The sequence below is a fragment of the Passer montanus genome, unplaced genomic scaffold (genome assembly GCF_014805655.1).
Source record: "Passer montanus isolate IOZ18808 unplaced genomic scaffold, ASM1480565v1 scaffold2, whole genome shotgun sequence".
Classification (NCBI taxonomy): Eukaryota; Metazoa; Chordata; class Aves; order Passeriformes; family Passeridae; genus Passer; species Passer montanus.
The window spans coordinates 9,762,740-9,782,618 of record NW_024366591.1 but is presented as its reverse complement, the minus strand read 5'-3'; the positions used below and the strand labels follow the sequence as shown (position 1 = coordinate 9,782,618).

The following is a 19,879-nucleotide window of genomic DNA, read 5'->3' as shown; positions in this document are numbered from 1 at the left end:
CACTGAGAATTATTTAGCCTTTTTTTGTTTGTACATTCTGTGCTTGGATATGATGAAAGTATTTGACTTTTGAAGCTTTTACTGCAGCTGTTTATACAGAAATACAAGGAGTTGAATGTGCTGTAGCACTCATTAAATGAGGTTTATGTGGATTAAATGATCTTGTTTCCTAGCTGCCATCACTGATTATTTTTGTTTTGCTTTCTGCTATGATCCTCTTGAGAATTTTCTACAGCTGAGTCTTGCATTTTGTGTCTTGTTTGAGTTAAATGTTTCTCCATGTACTAGTGCTGAGTATTCAAAGCAAAATTAAGTCTGGGAAGCAGAACCAATATTTTTGGTATTTCTTCCTGAACAACGGCAGCAAAATTGTATCTTGAATTAAGCACACACTGGTAGTGACTGCTACCCACTTAGTTGTGCCAGAAGGAATAAACTGTCTGGTTTGGTTGTAAATCTAAAGCATTGTACTTTTGCAACTCCCAAAATTATCTGAACTTGGTAATTTTTTTCTTTTCCCCTTGAAGCAATCTGCACACACTGTTGGAATACATAACATGATATTGTTCAAATAAACTATTAAATAATAGAATTTCTGTACAATGTTGTGTAAGTGCTATGTATTTTGCCCTTATACTTCAAATCAAATACCTTTTAGTAGCACAGAAATGTTGAAGCTTGCATAGAGGTTACAAAGAAAAACTGGAACAATGTTATTAACTTTCATTATGCAGTGGGAGGGAATGCTCTCTTGTAGTCTTTTATTTGTTAGATTTATGAAATCAGGAATTGGGGTCCTGGGCTGTTAAAGTTTTGCTGAAATTCTCTAAGTTTGTTCTTTTCTTTCCCTTCTACCCTACATGGGTATATTGATTTCTCAGTTCAGCAGACACTGTGTTTTGGAGGGGGTGAGATGCAGGGAAGAATTTTTCCTGTATCTTTCCCTTCTTCCCCCCAGTCTTTTGTCTATAAGGGATGTATTTTCTGATGGAGCTAACTTATGTCCTTTCCTCTTCTTACAGCTCAGACATGAGCAGTGCCAGTAACTCACTGGCACGGGAATTCCTGACTGATGTCAACAGACTGTGCAATGCAGTGGTACAGAGGACAGAAGCCAAGGAGGATGAAGAAGAAGAAACTCATATGGCAGCACTGGGACAATACTTAGTTCAAGGCCGTGGGTTTATTTTGCTTACCACTCTGAACTCAATAATTGATCAGGTAGTAGCTTTTCTTAAGTGGTTATAGTTTTTGTATTGAGCTTTGACTGTGTGGATTTGTCTGGCTCACTTTGGTTGTTCTTGGTGCTGGTTTTCTTTCCTTTTTGTGGAGAGCGCATGAGTTAATTGGGAAGACTGGAAATTCAAAAAGATATGTTGTAGTTGGATTCTGTCCTTCAGCAGGAGCAGGAAATGGAAAACTAGATAATCATAGACCTGTTTGCCAGCTCAAATTTGACTAAGGCATGTGTGAAGCTCAAGTGCAGTAGCTGGGTGGAAAGAGATTCAGCTGCATGTCCCAGAATCATGTCAAGTGCCAAAAAGCCTGAGTCAGCTTTTTCTGTTTGAAAGTTACTGGTCTTTGGGACTGAAACCATTCTGATAGTGCTGCAAAGCATCCCATAAAAAATTATATTTTAATTTTGTGCTTTGTACAGTTCTTCCCTGCACCGAAGTTCATAGCATGAAAGTGTTAGAATCCTACTAGGAGTGGAGGTTTTTTGGTGGTTATTCAGTGGCTTTGATTTTTTTTTTGTTTATTTGTTTGTTTGTTTGGGTTTTTTTGCTGTTACATTTTTGGAACAAAGTTTCGTGCTTTTTTTTTTAATCACTGTTTTCTGCTTTTGGCTTTTCTGTTTTTCTTTTTTGAGTAATTCTTTCTCCAAGGGGGATTAGGAGAGTTTTGTATAGAAACAGTTTAGAGGTGTGATAAAAAGCATCCATATCTTGCATGCTTTCTGATTTGCTCTAGTTAATGATTATAGCACTCTTTGTAGTTAGGTTGCTTTTTCAATGCTTAAAACAGCAGAAAGACATAGGGAACTGAATGCTGAATGGCTTGGTAAAATAAAGAAGGTTAATCTGTGTTTTAAAAGTACAAAATCTTTTATTTTTATTTTGTTCCTAACATAGGAGCTGACATGTCGAGAAGAACTTCTGACACTCCTCCTGTCCCTTCTGCCATTGGTGTGGAAAATCCCTGTCCAGGAAGAAAAAGCAATAGGTATGTTTTATCACTTACAGTATTCAACACATAAAGGAATTATTTGTGTTTTACTGCAGAGCTGAGGAATCTGTGCTAAAGAGTAGTTCATTGTAGTACATATCCTCTGACATGAAACGAAGATGTGGATTCTGCAAAGAATTTAAATTTTAAAAATGCCAAAAAATTGTGCAGAGAAGGTAAAGGCTTTTGGTCAGTGCGAAAGGCAATGCTTTTGTTGCTGTGTAAAAACTGAACAGGGAAATGGCAGTGATCTGAGTCAGATTTTTTTTGTTTTGTTTTGGGCTCTTACATTTGTCTGATGCATTCTCTTCCCTCCCAGAGGGTAAAACAAAGAGAATGAAGTAAACGAAGTTACCTGACTGAGAGAGTTTCTAAGGATTCATACCCCAAGCTCTTCTAGGGTTTGGGTATTTTTGCTATTTGCAACTCCTCCAAATTGAAGGCTTTTTTAATGTTTGTAGACTTGGAGTCTTTAAAGGGCCAGTTTCATAGGGCTTTTATATAATAAGCTTTCCTGCTTGCTCAGTTGCATCATTCTTTTGTGCTCCTGTAAGCATGATGGAATTAAAGAAATGTTTTGGTTATTCTGTGACAGCTTAGTGGCTTTTCCAGGGTTCTTTAAAAGGCTGTTGTATAAATAGGTTTTAAGATATTGTGGTTTATACACTTCATAATTCATAGCTTTTACTTCTGCAAATTACCCTCTCTTAGTACTGAAAGAGTAAGCATGATGTATCCAGTTGTGCGCTAAATAGTTGGATTGTTTCTTGGCCTGAAGTAAGTTCCCCTGTATTAGGCAGCTTTTTTCTTTCAGTGCAGGTAATATCCTTTGTTTGATAAAGTACTCCTGATTAATTTCCTGTCTTCAAAGCAGATGATGTTTCTTCTTTAAGTATCACAACAGTGACTTTTTAAACAGCGTGGCACAGTCATAGTTGTACATGGAAGCATCTTTTCTTTCAGCTTAAATAATGTTTATAGCTGTTATGTGGGCTTCTGGGGCTTTGTGGGCATGGGGGCTATTATTGTTAACTATGACATTTTTCTAAATAATGAATTTATGGGGTAGAGGATACTTGCAGTTGTTTTATGGTAGCTATTTTACTGCCCAAAGCATCCAGTTACAGTTCTGTCACTTCTTAAAAATAACAATGGACTTAATCCAAGAACATGCAGAGTTGTTTCCCTGCTTGCTTTTTTGATAGTTTAATTGGAGTTTACTGATAGAAATGAAGCAGTAGTACTTCTGTTTTCCTTTCTTTCTCCCTTTTGTCCCTGATTCCTTTAACATCTCCTACTTTTACTTCTGCTGCTTTTATTTCGAATAATTAATGCTGAAGTAAAAAGACTGAGGTCTGTATACTTGAAGATTTGCACTGATAAGTAGAAATTTATCTTTTCTGTTACCACTAGTGCACTGGCAATGTCCTCATGCATGCTAAGTGGACTGTGAGCTAACACACCCAGCTGAGTTGCAAAAAGTGACAGTGGAGCATCAAGTTAAAGACCTTTCTTCCTCCATTTAGTTTGCTTACCAAAAAGTCCTTTCACCTACCTTGATGACATATTTTGAGAATGGTTTTTTGAGAATAGTTGTGCCAACAAGAAGTTTTAAGAAACCTTTTAGCACACTTTTGTTTAACCCTAAACAGAAAATGAAATAATTTTTCTAGGCTTTAAAAATAGCCAGTATGGCCCCTAAACATGAGTTGTTGCTGCCTGTTTTATACTGAAAACATCTGACACAGGTGCATGCAAAACCATGACCTATTAAGATATAAACTTGCTTTTTTAAATCTAGGAATATTTAACTAGAAAATGAGGAAAAATGCTTTACATATTGTAATGTTCCTTTGTTATCTTTCTGTTTCAATAGATTTTAATATACCCTTTACAGTAGACATATGCATGACCAAAGAGAATAATACAAGTTCTGTGAAATCTACTCAGGAAAAACTAAACTTAGATGGAAGCGCTCATTCATCTCTTCAGAGCTCTGTGAAACTCAATCTTCGATCCCGTAAAAGCGGCCGTCTCCGCAAAACCACCCACCGCTACTCTGTGCGGGATGCCAGGCGGTCCCAGCTGTCCACTTCGGATTCCGAAGGCAATTCTGATGAAAAGACTGCTGTAATAACTAAACACAGACGCTCCCAGATACTGCAGCCCTTTTTAACCTCTTCTGTTAGGGACAGCTACCCTGGAGGTAGAAGTGATTGCCAACCTCCTGAAGTGGCACCAGGTTCTAATGCCGATGCCCCTAATCTAGAATGTTCCAGCAAAGTTATTCCAGCGCATCAGATTTTGAATGAGCCAGCTGCAGGAACATCTGAGAGCAACATGAATAACTCTCCTTTTGACTTATGCCATGTTTTACTGTCTCTCCTGGAGAAAGTGTGCAAATTTGATATTACTTTGAATCACAGTTCTGCTCTTTCAGCGAGTGTTGTACCCACATTGACAGAGTTCTTATCAGGATTTGGGGACTCCTGCAATGTAAGTAGTAATGCAGAAAATGAAGTTGTTTCTGCAGGGTGGACGGAAGAACCTGTGGCTCTGATCCAAAGGATGCTCTTTCGAACAGTTCTACATCTTATGTCTTTAGACATCAGCAATACAGAAACAATGCCTGACAATTTACGAAGAAATTTAACAGACTTACTTAAAGCAGCATTAAAAATCAGAGTTTGCTTGGAAAAGCAACCTGGTCCTTTTGCACCAGGGTACAAGAAAACACTACAGCAGGTGGTTCAGGAGGACTATATATTTTCTAGATATCGTCACAGAGCCTTGCTTCTACCTGAGGTTATAGAGGGGGTCTTGCAGATTTTGATCTGCTGCCTACAAAGTGCAGCCTCCAATCCATTCTACTTTAGCCAGGCTATAGATCTGGTTCATGAGTTCATACAGCAGCAGGGATTTAAACTGTTTGAAGTAACTGTGCTTCAAATGGAATGGCTGTGTATGAAGAATGAGGGAGTACCTGGGGAAGCCTCAGAGCATCTGAAAGCCCTGATCAACAGCATCATGAAAATAATCAGCACTGTCAAAAAAGTGAAATCAGAGCAGCTCCATCAGTCAATGTGTACAAGAAAGCGGCACAGACGATGTGAATACTCTCACTTCATGAATCACCACAGAGATCTCTCTGGACTCTCTGTATCTGCTTTTAAAAACCAAGCTTCCAAAAATCCTTTTGAAACTGCTGATGGAGAAGTTGATTATCCTGAGAGATGCTGTTGCATTGCTGTTTGTGCACACCAGTGTTTGCACCTGTTGCAGAAAGTTTCTTTGAGCAGTACCTGTGCTGAGATTCTCTCAGGTGTACATAATGTAGGAATATGTTGTTGTATGGACCCAAAGTCTGTGATTGTTCCGTTGCTCCATGCTTCCAAGTTGCCAATATTAAAAAATTTTCAACAGCACATACTGAACATCCTGAACAAATTTATATTGGATCAGCTGGGTGGAGCAGAAGTGTCTCCAAAAATTACACAGGCATCATGCAATATATGTACTGTTGACTGTGATCAGCTCGCTCAGCTGGAAGAGGCCTTGCAGGACAACTCCAGTGATGCCAGTCCCACATCTAGTTCCTCTTGCAGAGTTCAGGGAATTCTGCCTAGCACTGGATCTGAAGATATGTTGTTGAGGTGGCATGCACTGGAGGCTTATCAGGACATCATTTTTGAAGAAGACAAACTACGTGGTGCACAGATCGCAAGCCATATTTGCCACTTAATTCAAAAGGGAAATGTAGTGGTCCAGTGGAAACTGTATAACTGCATCTATAATCCTGTGCTGCAGAGAGGAGTTGAGCTAGCTTGCCATGCTCAGCAGCAGCTTGGACTAAGTACAGCTGATAAACTCATGTGCAGTTACCATAGCCAGGAGTTGCCTTCTGAAGTGCTTCAGGTTTATTTGCAGATGCTCCCTCTGTTGCTGAAATCTAGGTTGGTTGATTTTCTGTTTATTATTGGGAAAAGAAATAATTAGGTACAGAGCTTTGTATACTTGTTACTGATTGGAATGTGGTTGGATTTAGTTGGACTCTAAGTGGTGTTTGGCTATTGCAGGTGGCAACAAGATAAAAGCTTGAGTAACAGGATACAAGCCTAGATTCATAAACTATAGGAAGTGAGGGCTCTCTACTCAGGAATTATGATCTCTAACAAGCCAAACTCTGTAGCAACAAATAAAATCTTTGTCCAGTGTGACATGATCTCTGCCTCCTCATTCTTTGTTCTAAAATTAGTCAGGAATGTTAAACAGATTGATATGTCATTTTTCTGTGGGAATTAGAATACATAGTTTTCTGATCTGTTTCCTTTTTCCTTCTAGAATGGTCATTATGGAAATCACCTTTCAAAAATAAGGCTTGATGTTTACTTTTCCTGTAATAACTTTTTTTTAACTTAAAAAATCCTATTCATTTAAACATAGTTTAAAAACAGGAACCAAAACAACCCCAAAACACAAAAAAAGGGACAAACATTGTCCCAAGGCATAAAATACTTCTTTTTAATTGTTACATTTATTTTAAAAATGATTTAATAAATTTATGGAACTTTTTACATAATATGAATGTGTCCTTTTGTCCAGGAAAGACTGATTTCATTTCTCTTGGAGTCCTGAAGTGAATTTGGTGGGGTTATTCAAGACAAAGAGTAGACTGGTACTCCAGCTTTTGTGAAGAGGTTATACAGTTTTAACTTCTATCCTAACCTAAAATGTATTAAAAGCTATTAATTTTTGCAGGTGTACTTAGTGGCAAAGAGGCAAGAGAAATAATGCTTAGATAAAGAAAAAAGTTAAATTGTCATGTTTTTAACTGGCTCAAAAGCGGGAATAAATAAGTAAAGGATCCATTTGGTTCTAGAGTAACTTGATTAGAGTAAATCTGATCCTGTGGGAAGGAGATGGGAGGTAAGGAAAGTAGATATCTAAAGCAAACATAGTATGCTAAAAATCTTACAGATCCTTACCCTAAATTTTGTATGAACTTAATATAATACTTGGAGAGTAGAAGAAGGGAAAAATAGACTTAGAAGCAAATACATGGAAAGTTTTTTTGATATTGGACATGCTGGCATAACAATTGCACAAACAGTTGTCTTGAAAGGTACTTCTGAATATATTTGAAATTCATCATCCATGCACCTAGTAGACAGCTAGGAATATGTCATGAAGTTTATTTGAGAAGGAATCTCTGCTTTCTGGTGAAATAACTGAACAGACTTACTAGCTTCAATTGCTAATAAAAAATTGGGGCAAGGAAATACCACTAAAGAGTAAATGTCATAAATAAAGTTAATTAACCACCTTTAGTTTTTGAACATCATATATTTTTGTGGTCTGCATTTCAGAGGGAGATACATCCTACATTAAATCTCACAAAAAAGTTGAATTTTCCACTTCCAGCACTTCCTGGAGTGCTGCAGACAAGTTTCTCTTCTCTTTAACAGTAATTTATAGCACTTGCTGACTTACATGAGTTTTTCGCTGATTTATAAAGTAACTTTCTTATGCTTTCTTTTGCAGAGTAATTAGAGACTTGTTTCTGAGTTGTAATGGAGTGAATCAAATGATTGAGTTAAATTACTTAGATACATTAAGAAGCCATTCCTTGAAGGTGTTAGAGACTCTGATACTCTGCCTTGATGATCAGCAGGAAGACCAAGCAACACCAGAACTGGAAGGCCTGAACAGCGAGCAAAAGGAATCTATGTCTGACTTGCCCACTTCTCTTTGTAGCCAGCATGCTGCTTCAGAAGTTCCTCAAAGCCTGAGCAAGTTTTATGCTGGCTTGAAGGAGGCTTACCCAAAAAAGAAAAAGTTTGTCAGCCAAGACATTCACGTCAACACAATAAACCTGTTCCTCTGTGTTGCTTTTTTATGTATAAGTAAAGAAGCTGATGGTGATCTGGATTCAGCTAATGAGTGTGAAGATACCTCAGGATATGATAGTACAGCTAGTGAGCCACTAGGCCACAAATTACCATATCTATCTCTGGAAAGTCTTACTTTGCCCTCTCTGGAACATATTCACAGGGCTGCAGATATTTGGTCCATGTGTCGTTGCATCTATTTGTATAGTTCAGTTTTCCAGAGACAGTTCCATAGACTTGGAGGCTTTGAAGCATGCCAGAGATTACTAATCCTGATAATTCAGAAACTTGCAAAAAATAAGGAAAAAGAGCAAGAAAAGAGGGAGAGAGTGTTGAGTGAAAGCAGCAGAAGTTCACATGGGAGTCCTCGAACCGAGCTTCTCAGCAAGGATGACTCTGTTCAGCTGGCTAAAGGTAGAGAGGTGACACAACTGGAGCTTGATAGTTCTGGCAGTCCTGCTGGGGCTGAGCAGCTGGTGCCTGACTCTGCCTCCTGTGACAGCCCTGTGGGTATGGAACATGCTTTGGTTACTTCAGTTGCCAATCTTGAAGGGGTAAGGACTTCTGCAAGGGAAGAGACTGAGTGGGCACTCCAAGGCATCAGACTTCTAGAAGCTCTGCTGTCCATCTGCCTACACAGTGCAAGCACCATGCAGCAGAAGACAGAAGTGGAGATGCTTCACCAGGTAATGTGCGAATTTCCCTAGCTTCCTTTGCTCCTATTTGTTTCATACAATATTATTTTAACAGTAATTTATTCAAAAGTTCTTCAAGGGAGGTAAAAACTTTATGTAGTTTTTATGGTATCATATTTTTTGTAGTACTGAAAGTGTAAGCTAAATAATGAGCTTAGTAGTGAGAGTAGTGGTCTGCTTGGGTAGTACTCTTTTCAGAAAGAGTATCCAGTGTAGAATGTGTATGAAAGGGATGCTGGAGGAAAGCTGTGTAGGCAAGATGTGACCATTATACTTAGTGACTCATGTTGTTTTTTGAGAGCTCATGGTTCTGAGCAGAGCATGGTGCTTGATAAAGGACTACTGAAGGGCACAGATAATGAAAGGACTCCTGAAAAAATTATTCCTTAAGTCTTAGAGGTGGAATAATTTAGTATTCTACAAGAAGTTGTTAATTCACAGAAGACACCTTCACTTTTCTTTAATGTTTTAATTACTATCTTGAATTTTACTTGGCAATTTATTGCAAAGCAGGAGGCATTAAGTGCAGGAACAAACTGGAAACTGGAGTTTTGTCTTGAACATTCACTGTTTTTATGATCTTGGACGTGTCACTCTGTCAACTGCTAGTAATGCAGTGTGGTTTGAATGCACAGCATATCTGAAACTTTTTCAAAGATGTTTATTTTTGAAACAGCACTTTGACCTGCAAATTATAGATAGCATTATTTTGCCAGATTTTTTCAGTGTGCAGGTTCCAATGAAATCTGTCATGACATATAGGATGAATCTTTCTTATTTCAAGAGACTGGATGAAATCTGGCAGTTTTAGATGAGAAGTCAGATTAGTGTAGGTAGAAGGAGAAGCTCTTAAATTAAAGAGCTAGACTATTTCTGTTAGCAATAGTAACACAAATCAAAATGTTTTTCTCCCCCAAAACACAGAATGCCTGTGTGGATGATATCTTACTTGAAATAAGAGAGCAGCTTGCTCAGTCAAAAGTGATAGAAACTGACTTGGCAAAACCTCTTTTTGATTCACTGCTTCGTGTTGCATTGGGCATTTTTTCTGCTGATCTGGATCATTCTGAAGAAAAAATTGAAAAGGTATGAAACACCAGCTAAACAGTCTCATTCTGAAAAATGCAAGATTTTCTCAAATTTGTTCTTTGTGTCTTTTTAAACCTGATAGGAAATGTTTAGATGTGTTTGTTTATTGTGGCCGTTGAAGATGAAATCTCCGCTTCTCATACCAAAGTGGAATGCTGCTTATTGATATGGTCCCCACAATTGCTGCTCAGAAACAAGTTGTGCTCCAAACAGTAGCAAGCTCAGTCAATCTGATGTTCTCTTTACTCTTTCATCTCACAACAGTGTGATGAACTCTTAAAGGAAGGGGCTTCAAATGGGAATGTTGAGTGACCTTAGTGGCTGTAGACATCTTCATCTTTGAGTGGATGTCAAGATGCATGCTATTGGTGGTAGTAATAGTGATTTAGAAACAGTTTTAATGCTGCTTCCTAAAATTTTGATCAGGTAGTTAGTAGGAAAAATCCCTCTTTGCAGATTTAGTTTTTACAAAAGAATTAAGTATTTTTAATGTATCTCAGATTTCTTGGAAGTGTATGATTAATTTTTCACCAGTGGGCTTGGAGAAAATAGGCATTTGGACGGTTCTAAATTATTTGCTTTTCTCATCCAGAGATTTTTTTTTTTCTGACCAATGACAGTCTATTTGGTTGTACTGTACAGACCCATTACACTGAGAAGGAGCCCGTGTCACAGCCTGGAGAAATTTCTGAAGAAACTGAAGAATGCTGTAGTCTTAAACCTTTTGCTGAAGAGGAAGGATATGAAGCAGATAGTGAAAGTAATCCTGATGATAGTGAAACCAAGAATGAAGGTAAATGGGAACTTTCTGAATATACAAAGCTTTATGATATAGCAAAGCTTGTTTGTCTTTTGAGATGTACCAAAACAGTGCAAGCACCTTTAATAAATGGAAATAATAAACTATTTACTTCTGGTAGGATGGAGTTACAAATGGAAAGATGATAAATATTCTTACTGAGTGTTACACAAATTGTTCTGTCTTGGTTGTTTTGGTATATGTGACTCTTGCTCTAAAGTCATGTTGTTCAAGTGTGTTATTGTGATCTAGAAACACCAGAGATATGTATCAGTAGTTTTTTTTGAAAATCAATGCTCAGTTGTTTTATTTTTTTTCTTCAGGATTGTAACTACCTGGTGAAAATTAAATAGTCTAATTATGTTATAGAATACCAGATTTAAAGGGTCTCCAAGGATCATCTTGTGCAACTTTTTTTCACAAAGCACAATCTAGACAAGGTAGCCTGGCACCTTGTCCATCTGAATCTGAAGTGCCCAATGTACCACTTCTCTGGGGAGATTTATTCCAATGTCTGATTTCTCATAGGGAAAACTTTCCTGTTGTGTCTATATGGAATTTCCCCAGAAATCCCTGTTACCCTTTGCTTTGTCCATTGACTCCTTGTAAAAAGGGAGTCTACCTTCTTTGTAGACACCTTTTAAATGGTGATGACATGTCCTCTAAGCTGCCTTTTCTCAAGCAAGCCCAGTTCTCTCAACCTTTCCTCCTGTCTTTTTTGTGTAGTGGGGACAAAACCAAACACAGTATTCCAGGTGTGGCCTGACAAACACTGAATAGAGTTGGGATAAAGGTTTTTTATCCCTATTGAGGATGTCCTTATGGATGCAGCCCAGTATCCCATTGGCTTTCCTTGCCACAGCAGCACACGTTCACTCAATGCTGAGCTTGCTGTCCAGCTCTCCAGCCAGGCAGATCCCAGTCTGTGTTGCACTCCTGGATTCTATTTTCCCATGTACAGACATTACATTTGTCCTTGCTGAACTTCATAAAGCTCTTGTTAGCCCACCTTACAGCCTATCCAGGCCTTCCTGCAGGGTGGCTCTCCTTTCCCAAGTGCCCACTTCCCCACTTAGTTCAGTATCATTGGCAAACTCCATCAGGGTGGATTGATCCCATCACCCAGATCACTCATGAGGATATGAGACACCCTTGGGCCCAATATGAATCCCCTGGGGACCCCACTTGTGACAGTGTCCAGTTTAAAAGGATTTATCACCCACCTCTGGGTGCAGCCAGGCAGTCAGTGCCCACCCACTGCTCAGACCCCTTGTCTCCACCCTAATGCATCAGTTTTTCTGAGAGGAGCCTGTGGGACACTTTGGAAAGCCTTGGAGAAATTCAGGTAGACATCCACTGCTCATTCCATATCAACCCAGCAGGTTTCTCACTTGTGGAAGGCGATCAGGTTTGTCAAGCACTATTTGGCTTTTTCCAATCACATGCTTCATTTGACTTGATAGCCCCCTTGTTATACAACATATCTCATTATTCTAAACAATTGATGTGCACATATCTTCATGTATTCTGTTTGTATAATTAATTTTAAACATGAATTTGCTTTCATTTTTTTCCTTTGTGCTGAGCACACCTGGGTGCTTATGTTCTGATATGAGATCAGCATGAACACCAACAGCATTTAATAGAATCAAATCATCAAACTGCTGCTGTTTACCTCCATAACTAGGCTTTATCAATAGGTTTATAATATTTTAAAAGCATTTCTGAATAAAAAGCTAATCTGAAAAATTTCCATGATACATTTACATGTACATATGTCTGTACCAAATAATTTCAAATAATGAATTTTAAAGTCTCTTCAAAATGTAACAGGGAGGCTTACATGTTTGGGTTTTTTCCTTTGATTATCATGCAGATATTCTGCCATGTGCATTTTCAGAGTTAAATAACAAATTGCTTCATCCAGCCTTTTACCATGAAATTATTTAAATTTATCTCCTTTCTTGGCAGGCTCAAAGTTTGGATAGAAACCTGAGGCTCTGTTACAATGATTTTACTGTTGTGTTTCATGAACTGCATATTTTGCCATTACTATGTGTGTCCAATTCCCAGGAAATGAAGCCAGATAGTTTAAGAGCATGTAACGGGAGAAACTGCACCCTTGCCCTTCATTCTAGCAGGAAAATCGAAAAATCTGAAGTGTAATATAAAACTGCACTAATTTCTGAGAATTGCTTATAACCTAACCCTTGCCCTTCATTCTAGCAGGAAAATCGAAAAATCTGAAGTGTAAAACTACACTAATTTCTGAGAATTGCTTATAACCTCGTGATTTTTGTTTTGTTGTACCTATGAAAAGGTTGGAGATATGTCCTTGGATGTTCTGCTTAAATCATGCAACTGTATTCAGCTGAGCAAGTTCCAGTAAGACACATATGGTTTCTTTTTAGGAGCAGACGCAAAGGCGGAACCACGATGTACTGGTGCTTCAGGTTATTTTAATGGCCTGGCTGAAAACATCAGTCAAGGAGAATTAATGTATCCTGAAATTTGCATGTTAGAATTAAACTTGCTCTCAGCTGGTAATGCAAGTTTAGATGTGCTTGCTCATGTATTCCAAAGCTGCCTGAATATCATCAATCAGAAGGAGAGAAATGCCACTGTCCTTATAGAACAGGTAAAAATGTTATTAACAGAGACAACAGTTTAGCGGTTGTGTATCTTTAATTTTATCATACCTAATAGTGATCTTGAATATTCTCACTTTTTATGGGATTTGATAAAGTATGAAACAGTGTAAATGACTGATGTTGTCAACTGCATTGCATCTAAGTTACTGGGAGCTAAGTAACATACTGAAAGGTATCTGTCCTACAAAGATTGAGTTTTGCAGGTGTCTTTCTTTTATCAAGCCTGTTCAATCCCTATAGATAGATTTGATGATTGTCAGGGCCTTAAGGAAAAAAGGGCAGATATCTGCTTGTATGTATATGTAAGCATTCTAAACTTTTTATTGAATATGTACTTTTAGAAACTGCGAATCACGTACCTGAAAAATATTCCATGCTTTTTTTCTTCATAACTTTGTATTAGAAGTTAGTTGTGCAAATGGTCATGCCCTCATAATCCTTTGGAGTTTCTTTTAGTTGCCTTTTTTAAACTAAATTGAGTATCCTTCCTGCAAAAGATAATGATGTGAAATTCAAAGTCTCTCTTCTGCAATTGAACTGTACAGAACACAAAAGATTGTTCATGGCAAATATAAAAACAGGCCATAATTTCAAATAATCTATATTATCATTAAAATCTATACTAGGCAGGAATTGATGAGAATAATTTAGTTCTTAGTTCTTTGAGCTGGGGAGTATCCTTCAGATATTAATTTTACCAATTATTTTCAACAGGGAGCTGTTAAACACCTTTTGGGAGGATTTCTGAATATATTGACACAAACAGAATCCAGTTTTCATGGTGAGTTAAAGGTCCAAGTAAATTAAATATTGATTTTTAAAGTCTAATGTATATACAGTCAAACAGTGCAAAAGGAAATCCATTGGTGGGAGAATTTATGCAGCTACTTTTTTAACTTGTAAGAAAAACTAGTGTAGATACAGGGTTATTTCTGAGTTAGTGGAAATAAGTTAACAAAATACTGGCAGATGTGAAGATGATATTGAAACCATAAACACTAGTGACAGTGTTAAACACTTCTTGGAAAAAAATAGCAGCTAATGAATTCACATTCTATCACAATGTAAGTCCGTATTTCCAATTTCTTTATAACCCATATCTTGATGAGGCCTTGAGTTTTATTTCTAACTGGAAAGCAGCTAGCTAATCCAAGAATGTGGAAGCAGATAAAATGTTTGCCCTAAGGTAGATTCATGTAATGAGGGTGCTTCACAGCAGGAGGTGATGTAAACCCAACCCAGGACTTGGATCCATGGTGGCTTTGTGGGGAGAGCCTTTGCAAGGCAGGTGCTTGGTTCTCAGACTTCCATTCCATTTTGCAAAGCTGGGACAAAATCTAGTGTAGCACTGATTGAATCAATGAAATTTTGAACGATAGTGTCAGGAAGTACTGTTGGATCTCTTTAGAATTCATCTTGTAATTATTATTGCTTCCTTAATTTGAAATGGTTTTGAAAAACACTTCAAATTCCAAATTAATCATTCTTCATAATAGTATAGAACATGAGTTTTTAAAGCTTAAAAAAATCCATTTCAACAATATTATTGTCTCCTTCTTTTTAGCATGTCAGGTGGTGCTGGTAGATCTGCTAGTTTCCTTGATGAGTTCACAGACTTGTTCAGAAGAGCTAACTCTTCTTCTGAGGATATTTTTGGAGAAGACACCTTGTACGGTATGGAGTAGCACATAGCAAAATTCAGAGGTCTAATGAGACAAATGAAGCAAAAAGCAAATCCTTTTGTGCCCAAGAGTTTGGGGAAATAAGGAGATGCCCAGCAATGTTTGAACTGATCAGAGCAAATAAAATTTGGTTGTAGAAATAGTTCCTCCTCAAAACTGGAAAAGGAAAGAGGAAATGAGAAGCGAAGGGTTTGTTGGTCCTGGGAACTCTCTTCAGCACAAGAAACCAAGGGACCTCTCAAGGATACTGATGTTGTGGTTATGGGTTCCTCCTCAAAACTGGAAAAGGAAAGAGGAAATGAGAAGCGAAGGGTGTGTTGGTCCTGGGAACTCTTCAGCACAAGAAACCAAGGATCCTCTCAAGGAGTCTGACATTGTGGTTATGAATGACAGAACAATAATACTGTAAAATTAGAAGCAATTCCTTTAAAGTTACAAGGCATCTCTCTATTTTGAGAGTGCTTTAGCAGCAGCAATTACTTTCAAACGTGTCCTAAGTTGGTTGGTGTGATGCTGGAATCTACTGCTTGTGCAGGATATACCGCTGAAATAACTCTGTTGGTTGCTATGAGAGTCTGTAGAAAAATACAAATAGGGGAAAAGAAAAAAAATACTGTGCAGTGTGAAATAGTACCAAACCAAACAAAAGATCACAAGTCAGTTTTTCAGTGGTAGTGTGTAATTATCAGCCAAATAGCAAGAGAAACTTTTTGGCTTAAGGGCTCAGATAGTTTTGTTACTTGTTATGCAATAACAAAGTCGTGGCCTGTGTGTGCTTTCTTAACCAGCCTCAAAACACAGGTCTTTTTATGCACATAACAGAAATGAGATAAGGTTGTGCAATGACCACCTGCTGCATTTCAGCTGATTCCTAAGCATGGTAACTTGAAGTCTGATCTGCACAGACTAAATTCCCAAAACTTTGTTGGGCCGCAATCTGTTGAAGTTGCTACCTGATGCTTTGCCAATGTGTGTAGATTTGGATATACAAACTCACTTCTCTTGGAAAAACATGAGTCCAAGTTTAAATGAGGAGTAGGCTTCTATTTAGTTGTATGATACTTGACTACATGGTGTAAACAGTTTCTTTTTTTCTCGTTTATTTGTTTTATTTCTTCTAGGAGGTACTGCTCAAGGGTGTACTGAAAATCGTAGACACTAATATTTATATGAATCCATTACAATACCTTGCCTTTCCTTTGCTGAATGGCACAAATTTGAGTAGCAGTTCCTCACAAAAATGTGCTGGCACTTCCAACAATAAAAATGCTGGACTACTAAAAAGAGCAAAATTGTCACAGAGTAAGAAAGAGGCAGATGGTGAAAACTTGAGTCACCAGCTACTTTCTTCTTGGCATGTAGCTCCTATTCACTTGCCTTTAGTTGGGCAAAACTGCTGGCCACACATGTCTGATGGCTTCAGTGTCTCACTGTGGTTTCGTCTGGAGTATGCTCATGAAGCAGAAAATTCAACAGAAAAGGGGAAAAAAGTCAAGAGGAGAAGCAGACTCATAGCTGTAAGAGAGAACAGTTTTGACAGCACAGGTGAGGATATAGTATTTTGTTTTTATTTAGGTAGCACTTAAGGATTCTGGTTACAAATATTCCAATCTATGTACTGTATACAAAAGTTGGAAATTTTATGATCAATATTGAACAGCAGTGGTAGTATTCTGATTTTTTATGACTACTGTACCATATACTTAGAGATACAACATTTCCAACCCTAGTTCTTGAATTAAATTAATGCCTGCTTCCTTAGAAATGTAGTATTCTCATTGAATTTGTAACTTCAGTAAGTTTTATGCTATTTCATGTTATGATGAAAATAATAAATGCTGCAGCTGTAGTTATAAAAAAAACTGCTCAAGTTTATTTGATTTCATGTGTTGATGATCAAGCCTCAGGCTGACTCAGTATAACTTCTTAATTTTCCTTGTTGTGTGCACCATGTAAATACCAATAGCTGTAAAATAATTTTCTACTTGTACTTTTGTAGGGACTCAGCTGCTCTCAAACTGTTTTAAGCAGAATCTTTTGGATTATAATTTGTAAAGGGAAAATTCAATATTTAAAATGTATCCATTTCACAACACTTGGAATACCTTTACTCTTGTATTTGAATAGAAGGAGGGAAAACCCAACCCTGAACCTTGAAACTCACTAGAGCTGCTTTTGTTAGGTCTGTGCTTTTGCTTGGTAAAGTGAAAATACAGATCATGCTTAAAGGGTAGCATGATTTGTGAAGAAAAATATGAAGATTACTTGGTGCACACTGATAGTTAACATAGGAATGTAATATGATATGTCAAAAGCATCATTGTTAGTGTATTCAGCTCATTGAATTTATATACTACAAACAAAAACATGTAAAGTGCTAAGTTAGTGTTAAGTTCCTCTATTTCTGTTTGAGACCTAGGTTTCTAATGAGAATCAAGCTTATTAGTCAACCCACTTAAAAAAGAAACCACATCAACCAAACAAAACCCAGTTCTATGCTGTACTTTAACAGTTTCTTTTCACACGTGATATATACTGTGAAAGGCATTGTTGTATTATATTGTAATTGCAATATTTTTATATTTCTAGAAGAAACAAAGTCTATAGGAATGGAATATGCAAGCCTTGGAGACAAACTTGTTGAAGATGGCTGTATTCACATAATTTCACTGGGCTCCAAAGCTCTGATGATCCAAGTTTGGGCAGACTTGAACACTGGAGCATTCATATTTCGGTATGGTGTATTAGTCCAGAAGCAGCCGTGTGGATATATTGCATTGTTACCTGTAGTAGCAACTTGCAGGGGATACTGATGGAGAGTAGACAGCTAATTTATATATTAGAGATATCTTGCACACTGATGAGGCAACATCAAGTGTGTTAGATACAGATCTATAGGTTAATCAGCTTCAACTGTTAAGCTCTGGCCTTGCATGTTTAAGGTAGTCATTTATAAATAACTGCCCACAAAGTAGCAATTCAAGTTCTAATCAAATGACACAATAAATGTGAGAAGATGGAAAAGATTTTGCAGCTGTAGGTTTTCACACCTCAGCTGTGAAAATTGCTGCTGTGTAATACGTATTGGGACAGTCTTGATTTTAATCTTCTGAGCACATTTTAGCACTAATTTAGTTCTTGTAAATAATCTTTAAGTGTCCTTGAAATTGCAGTCTAAAACTGCAATTTTAGAGCACTTTATTTCCGTGTTCAAAGCACCTGTATTTTTTCAGTAAATTAAATTCAACTTTTCTCTAAAATAGCGATATTTTTATCTTAAATGTAAGTAGATTTATGCAGACAAGTTAAATAACAAAGGTGAAAGTGTTGTGATGATTTCCTTACCTTATGTTGAGTACACTAAAAATAGAACTGTGATCAAAAAAATTACCTGTCAAATTTAAGGAACACAATCTCAAATTAACTGAGGCCAAAATGTGCAAATTCGGGCCTTAAAATGCAAATATGAAAACACACACCCTCATTTTTCCTTTTCTGTTGTTTACATAGTATGTGCATGGATCCAAATGATGAGATGAAAGCTGGTCTGCTGGCACAGGCTGAATCTCCAGGGAATGTTTTCCTTGTGGGCAGGTGGCAGCATTTGGCATTAAAATACCTGCAGAAGCCAGAAGGCAAGAAAAATTTCCATGGAAAGCTGTTGCTCTGGGTTTCTGGTCAGAGGTAAAGAACACATTAGTTCTACCTAAATATTTATCTTCTTTTAAAGATATTTTCTGTTAAGAAAACATTGCGATATTTTGATGCAAGCTGAACTAAAGGTTGAGTATTCGTCTAGAAGGATAGGAATATTGCTAATATTCTAAAGAATTCCTAACAGTATGTTACACTGTTAGGAATTCTTTAGAATATTAGCAATATCTGGAATATTCATGGATTACTTTGAGAATTATCAGTTTATACCATGGACCAGTGCAGACATCAGTGTTTTCTTCATCACAAATAAGTGAAAGATGAAAGTACTATAAGATTTTGAGTAAGATCCAAAATGAGCTATGGCATGAAGTTAGCAGTAGGCATAATGTATCTGGTTGAATTCAAATTAAGGAGGTGTAGTTCAGGCAATACTGTTGGAAGTAGGAATTAAGAGGAGTAGGAGAAAATGCAGTCACTTTGTTCCACTGAGAAAAATGAATAGAGAAGAAGATTTAAAAAAAATATTTCAGACAAGACCTGATGGTGCAAAATACTACTTCCACTGCAAAGTTGAGGTCCATGCTCCTAAATGAGGTACCTGATACTAGGTTGAGTAGGCCTGTGCTTGGATGAATTATTCACTGGTTAGAGAAATAGGATTTTATTAAATATCACAGTCTTTAGCCTTTTTTCCTAAGTCCAATCTGTGAAGGCTGTGTTAAGCCTGTGCATGCTGGTATTCAATTAAGTCCAAATATGGAGATATAGGGGAAAGCTGAAAATACTACAGTGTTCTCCCCATGTAGTTGTTGAGGCCTCTCTATATATAGATTTAGTTGCTAGTTTGCTAATAGTGAGGCTCTTTCAGGAAGCTTTGAATGACCTTTACAGTCCAGTCAGTCTGTTTCTGTAAAGGCACATGAAGTTAATTGGATGCTTTCTGAAAGCATCAGGCTTGTTGCCTGTGGCTGTACAGTGCACCAGTTCTGACAATGTTTCCTAGTCCAAGCAAATCCTCAACATGGTGTTTTCCAGCATTTGGGAGCCATGGTTTTCATGATGTGTATTAGGATGCTCAAAGGACTTTGACTTGTTAGGAATAGTAGAAATGATTGAAAAACCTCAACATGGTGTTTTCCAGCATTTGGGAGCCATGGTTTTCATGATGTGCATTAGGATACTCAAAGGACTT

At 37.4% G+C, this 19,879-nt stretch overlaps 1 protein-coding gene across 1 annotated transcript in view; it reads left to right on the top strand.

Moving 5' to 3' along the window:
* LYST (lysosomal trafficking regulator) overlaps positions 1 to 19,879 on the top strand; it is an 88,985-nt gene that overhangs the window by 23,264 nt on the left and 45,842 nt on the right. The window contains exons 3-14 of the mRNA XM_039707245.1: positions 1,023 to 1,221; positions 2,133 to 2,223; positions 4,103 to 6,179; positions 7,768 to 8,800; positions 9,734 to 9,895; positions 10,541 to 10,691; positions 13,109 to 13,335; positions 14,063 to 14,129; positions 14,913 to 15,022; positions 16,152 to 16,575; positions 17,620 to 17,764; positions 18,541 to 18,714. Coding sequence (XP_039563179.1) covers positions 1,030 to 1,221; positions 2,133 to 2,223; positions 4,103 to 6,179; positions 7,768 to 8,800; positions 9,734 to 9,895; positions 10,541 to 10,691; positions 13,109 to 13,335; positions 14,063 to 14,129; positions 14,913 to 15,022; positions 16,152 to 16,575; positions 17,620 to 17,764; positions 18,541 to 18,714 — 4,853 coding nt within the window. The 5' untranslated portion in view covers positions 1,023 to 1,029. The remainder of the gene's footprint in view (positions 1 to 1,022; positions 1,222 to 2,132; positions 2,224 to 4,102; positions 6,180 to 7,767; positions 8,801 to 9,733; positions 9,896 to 10,540; positions 10,692 to 13,108; positions 13,336 to 14,062; positions 14,130 to 14,912; positions 15,023 to 16,151; positions 16,576 to 17,619; positions 17,765 to 18,540; positions 18,715 to 19,879) is intronic.